Here is a 6,486-nt window from a genome sequence, read left to right on the forward strand (position 1 = left end):
ATGGCCGCCGTCTCAAAATTGTAATTAACATCGTTAGGAGAATGGAAGGCCCGATTTGGTAAATGAACATACACTAAAATAAGGAATACCTAAGCAATTAAATTTGGTATCTGGTAACAAGTACGTGTGGGTATAGACGATTTGTTATACAGTAAGTACAGTTGTATGCAGTAAAATCCTAGAGTCAAGTATCCCTTTAAGGAAATTTGAAATTGGTGTTGCTGACACCGCGACCGTGCTGCCACCCTGAAAAAGTTGCGCATTTCCCAATGTATTTTGCACGTTACAGATCAAGGGCTAATCACAAAGGTGCAATTATATTTATACCTAAATGCGAACGATGTTCATTTTAGGACAAATTTATCCATAATATAGCTGAAACTATATGTCGTTTATAAGATATTACAATCCTTCTGCTTTTAAATTAAAATAAATAAGAAACACCCTCGGTCTGTACAGCCCTTGGCTGAAAAGTAGTTTCGCGCAACTTTTCAGATCGTGCGCTATGAGTGGTGCCACTGTCATTGTAATCAAACTGTAGTCGTTAGTTTTAAAACATAAAAAAAAATTTCTAATGGTGATTGAACCATGAAACTTTTTATGTAGCGTAATTTTAACCTAAAGTAACTGAAAATAACCCTAGAACCTAAAGTAAAGGATCCCTTTAACCACATTTAAGTTAACCCTCCAAAGTAAAATAATAAAAAAGCTTACTTTGATTGAATCCTGCTAAGGTACTGATCACCAGAGAGTACCTCCTCATTTCCTCGCTGTAGTTCCTCACGAGTCTTATCACCCGACAATTTAACACTGAAAATATAAAAGAAAGATGTGGTAGTGTCAAGAATAATTACTCTATCAACCCCATCATAAGTACTTGACAAAGCACTAAGATGTAACCGGCTGTATGAAGAATTCGGCTCAGGCTACCTGAATTGTTTTCTTAGCAAACGTGTTTCTCATTTTTAATGTGTTCCTAACAATTCGGGTTTCTTCGCAGGCAAAGAGGACAAAAGATCTCGAAAGAAATTGAAAAGGGACAGAAATCGGGTGGCAAAACACAAGTGTACTGAAAGAACAAAACATGGTTGTACACCACTTGGGTAATGTGGGGATGATAAGAAATGAATATGGATACTGTATAATGAAGTTATGTTTATGCATAACAACCTGAAGTTGAACTGGACCAAGGTTGGCACTCTCCAGGAACTCTAGTAAAGATACTGATAACACCAGCTATACATGCTCGCTGATGTGAAGGGTTGCATTTCCCATAGCCCAAGTAAATGCCATTTTCATCTTATTCTAATCTATTCTAAGAATTATAACAGCATTATTATTATAAACCTCTGAATAACATCATCTTCATCCTCCCAAGCTGGCTTCCGTGAAACAGCATCTCCCACAACCCCATGACGGCCGTGACGATCTTCATCACTTTCAACAGCAGAATCCTGTATCGTAGAATCACAAATTAGTGAGAGTTACCATGATTCCATAAACCTTAATAAACCTGTTCGTTTTTTGAATGTTTGTGAATTTTAATGGAAACGTTTGCCAATTGATTTTCAGCTCTTGTCACATACTGCCAGTATAATTATTTGAATTTTTCATAAAAACAAATTTAGTATTATATTACAGCTTTTACTGTCTATGGTTGTAGTACTCAACCTCACCTGAAATAGCCTTGCCCTCTGGTCCACACCAGCTGTAAGAACCACTTGAGCTGAAGGATGAAACTCTACACTCCTTAGTTTTCCCTATTAGCAGATTACAAAACGAATGAGTTCTCAATGCCTTGCTTACACAACTGGGAATTTTTTAATTTAATCTCTAAAATGTATACAGAAATATACATAACAACATATACATAATATTTACTATGACTGACCCTTACATGCAAGTTTAACTGTAGTGTATCCATTTCTTTTGGACATAACAAGTTCTCTCAACTAACATTACTATACTCGCTTGTCCAAGACGGTATTCTCAGACTAGCTAATCAGTATTATAAGACATGACATAACCTCTGTACATGATATACATACACTCGCAGTGCGATCCTCATAATTGACATTTCTGCACTTTGCCATCTGTATTACACCATTCGGTAGGCTATCTGACATGGTTACGTAGCTGCCAGTATGATGAAGCAACTCATCTTCGCTGTCTTCTGTAGATTAATAACACGATGTTGAAGGATAACTTTAATGCAGATAAGAATTATTTAATATGGTTGCACTATGCTTAAATTCATTTTTGTCATGTATCATTTCAATATGAATATTTATTAAAAATAATGTCAAGAAACCTTAAAAAATGCTGATAATCATATGTATACCTTAGTTTTATATCAATATTACATTATAATATATTCATTTCCTTCTATCTTTATATCTATCTATCTATCTATCCACCAGCTACCTACTAAAAATGACACCCATCCTACCAGGGCACCTACTTACCTATATATGTATATATATATATCATGAGCTAATCAATACCTAGAGTGTACAACGGGAAAATAGTGCTATTTCACGGCAATATTATTCTACTTTGTATGCGGTTCTAGACTAAGTTGGTAGTGCGTTAAGCAGCATTCTTTGCTCTCTAAAATAAGACCAACCGCTTGTTTCTACGATACTCCTAGGCCGAGATATTGGAGCGTAATCATGCCTCCCACAGGCCTCACGCCGCCTCGCATCCACAATATTCACTATCCTTCTCGCCGTTTGCGGGTATGGCTATCGTTTTCCGTCGCCACTTGGAGCGCTGATAATTGATGTCACATGTCCAAATTTGGTACTCTTACTACACCATATAGTAAACTGAGCTGCGTTGTAGAGACTTAATTTAGAAAACATTGCCGGCTCCATCATGACGGGCATTAGCCGTGCTAGGAAAGATAATGGGAGATAAGGGCATAGGCGATGCCCCCGAAAGTCACCGATGATAACCGAAACGCCGTTCATTCATAAAGTTATCGCGGAAAAAAAAACTAACTCTCACGAAGTGACTTTCCTAACTCGCAAAAGGCGAGAAGGATAGTGAATATTCCAATATCTCAGCCTAGGAGTATCGTATTGACAAGCGGTTGGTCTTGTTTTGGAGAGCAAAGAATTCTGCTTAATGCAATATCATAAAATTATTCTAGACTCACAGGCAAAGTAGAATAATATTGCCGTGAAATAGCACTATTTCCCCATTTTTCCGTTGTACACTCTAGGTATTTATTAGCTCTATATATATTTATATATCCCGCCACTATGGGCTTGTGGGAAGATGCGTTTCACCGGACAGCCAGCTTGGGAGGATGAAGATGATGTTATCAGAGGTTTTATAAAATAATCTGTATCAATTCTTAGAATAGATTATAATAAATGACAAATTGGCATTTGACTTGGCTCAGGAAATCAACCCTTCACAATCAGCGAGCAGTATAGCTGTTGTTATCCACAGTTATCTTTACTAGATGGTCCTGTGAGAGTGCCAACGTCTTGGTCCGCAGTTCAAACTTCAGGTTTTAGGCATAAACATAACTTCATTATAGCAGTATCCATACTTCATTTTTATCATCCCCACATGTACCCAAGTGGTGACAACCATGGGTTTGTTCTTCAGTACACGTGTTTTGCCACCCGAAATTTCTGTCCGCTTTTTCAATTTCATTCGAGATCTTTTGTCCTCTTGCCTGAAGAATAAACGCACGAATGTTAGGAACACATTAAAAATGAGAAAACACAGTTTGCTAATGAAAAGAGCAATTCAGATAGACCTGAACCGAATCTTGCATACAGGCCAGGTTACATCTTAGTGCTTGTGTCAAGTACTAATGATGGTGATAGAGTAATAATCTATGACCACTACACATCATTCTTTATATTTTTCAAGTGTTAAATTGTCGGAGTGATAAGACTCGTGAGAACTCAGCGAGGAAATGGGATGAGTACTCTCTGTGATACAGTACGTCTTAGCAGGATTCAATCAAAAGTAACTTTTTTATTTATTTTATCTTTGGAGGTTAACTTAAATGTGTTTAAAGGATCCTCTTACTTTAGGTTAAAATTACGCCTACATAAAAACTTCAATGTTCAATCACCATTCAAAATTTTTTTTTATGTTTTAAAACTAAACAGCACTACAAGTTGAATTACAATGGACAAGTGTCAACCACTCCATAGCGCACGAACTGAAAACGTTGCGCGAAACTACTTTTCAAAGGTCCAAGGCTGTACAGACGCGAGGTGTTCTTATTATTTTAATTTAAGAAAAGCGAGAAGGCATTGAATATCTATATAAACACAATAGTAGTTTCAGCTATATTAGGATAAATTTGTCCTAAAATGAACATCGTTCGGCATTAAGGTATAAAATAATTGGCACCTTTGTGATTAGCCTTGATCTGATAAACGTGCAAAATACATTGGAAAAGTGCGGACAAACTTTGTTTCAGGGTGGCAGCACGTGCGCCGGTGAGGTGCAATGCGGCCGTTCCAAGATTTGTAAGGCGTTAATTATATACAATGTATCAACAATTAAAAATAGGTATCTGGTAAAACAAGTAACGTGTGGGTATATAGACGTTATTTGTTATAACAGTAAAGTACATTGTATCAGCTAAAATCCTAAGAGTCAATATCCCTTTAAGGAAATTTGAAATTGGTGTTGCACTTGTGAATAAAGGTAATTTCCTAAATATTGGTTTTCTTTTTTAGATTTGAGAAAGTTTCAGAAATCCAAATTGGGCCCAGACTAGACCAAGTTAAAGAAAATGATGGTATGAATAGTTAATGTGTTTATATATATATATATATATATATATATATATATATATATATCTCTTATATACAAGGGCGAGCCGGTTTTGTGTCTGTCTGCTGTCTGTCTGTCTTTGTCTATCTTCTCCCCCGACGTAAGGTTCAGTTCACCCCACACCATAATAATATCTTAATCAGTCATACATGCGATTAAGTACTTTAGATGGTATTGGACCATTTTAGACAAAACAAATGAAAAACAATAAGAAAAAATACAAAAATGTCAAATTTTTAATAAATGTCCGCTGCGGTGGCGCCTTATATACCCGACCTATCCTTCGCGAATTTTCGCCAGTGATAAGTTTTAGCTGGTTGTCAAATATCAGCAACAAAACAATAACACTCGAATATATTAGCATTCGAAAGGAGCACCCCGCTCATATAGGTTATTAAAAATCATAAAGTTAACAGCAAATCCTAGCATGCTTATTTCATTTCGGCAACCTCAGTTTGTCGTTACTTAGCAACTAGAAGTACACACTCCCCCTCAAGCAAGTCAGCATCCGCCACGTACCATTTAATTTTTAGGTTCACAGGATAGAGAAAACATGGGTCCCAAAAAACCAATTCATTTACATTCAATAGTAAATATAATATTATACAATATACATAGGTTAGGGTTAGAATTAGAGTTAGCGTTAGGGTAGGCACATTGGTTTTATTGGGACCATGTGTCTATCCTTGGGCCCCATTTCTTTAGGCCAAAAACATTTTACCGCAATACAAAAGGGGAGAGTCTGTTTTTCTGTCTGCGCTCTTCTATCTCTTCTCCCTCACCCCCTAACAGAGTCACCCCGCAACCACCATATATACTTTAAATCAGCATAGCAATGCGTCCTAAACAGAGGAAAATTAAGACGAATACACGACGCTGTCATTGCAGATTCCCATGATCAAAATACAATCGTACCAACGTTTCGTTCACCGGTCATAGCCGGTGACGCTATAAGTAATAGTATAATATAATAGTAAATTATACTCTAATAATAGCTAATAAATATAATTATAATATAATAATTATATATAATATACTTATTATTTATAATAACTATATAATATCCATAGTATATCCATTATACTAAATAGTACTAATCAGATATAGTATGACCTAGAAGATTACAGGCTAACAATGTCACATGAAATGCTGTCTATAATAGCTAGATTCCCGACCTTCATTGCAGATTGTCAATGATCACAATACAATTCGTGAGTGTTCGTTTCACCGGTCATAGCCGGACCTGGGGACTATGAGTAATTATATATTAATAGAATTAATATAATGTAACTTAATGTAGTACTACGAGATAGTAAAGTGACCTAAACATTAAGGCTAACACATGCCACATATGTGTCTATGAATCAGCTATAATTTCTTAACATCCCCACTAACCGAAATCCTTCGCTCCATATCAATAAGTTAGCTACACGTGCTACCAGGTCCAATACGCATAATAGGCGGAATCGCACGGGGTTTTTATTATCAATCACAACGGTACGGAGCAGATCTCTGTTTAGACGCATGAATCACACGACAATCGCGTACAACCGATTTTAGGCCCAAAACACAATTTGCATCGCTACTGCATGCCAGGGGTCACCCGTGACGTTATTCTCTAATTCAGCATGAGACGTGAACGCATCTATTTTTAGGCACAAAATAGGCCCTCAA

The 6,486-nt window shown here is 36.6% G+C and overlaps 1 protein-coding gene across 1 annotated transcript in view; it reads right to left on the minus strand.

The window, feature by feature from the left end:
• Nucleotides 1-6,486, minus strand: part of LOC106815653 (U3 small nucleolar RNA-associated protein 18 homolog) — a gene marked incomplete in the record, with an annotated part of 21,633 nt that overhangs the window by 6,071 nt on the left and 9,076 nt on the right. Inside the window, 2 exon segments of the mRNA XM_014820149.1 lie at nucleotides 1,677-1,760; nucleotides 2,049-2,173. Coding sequence (XP_014675635.1) covers nucleotides 1,677-1,760; nucleotides 2,049-2,173 — 209 coding nt within the window.

Source organism: Priapulus caudatus, unplaced genomic scaffold, assembly GCF_000485595.1.
Source record: "Priapulus caudatus unplaced genomic scaffold, Priapulus_caudatus-5.0.1 Scaffold1170, whole genome shotgun sequence".
In the NCBI taxonomy this organism is placed as follows: domain Eukaryota; kingdom Metazoa; phylum Priapulida; class Priapulimorpha; order Priapulimorphida; family Priapulidae; genus Priapulus; species Priapulus caudatus.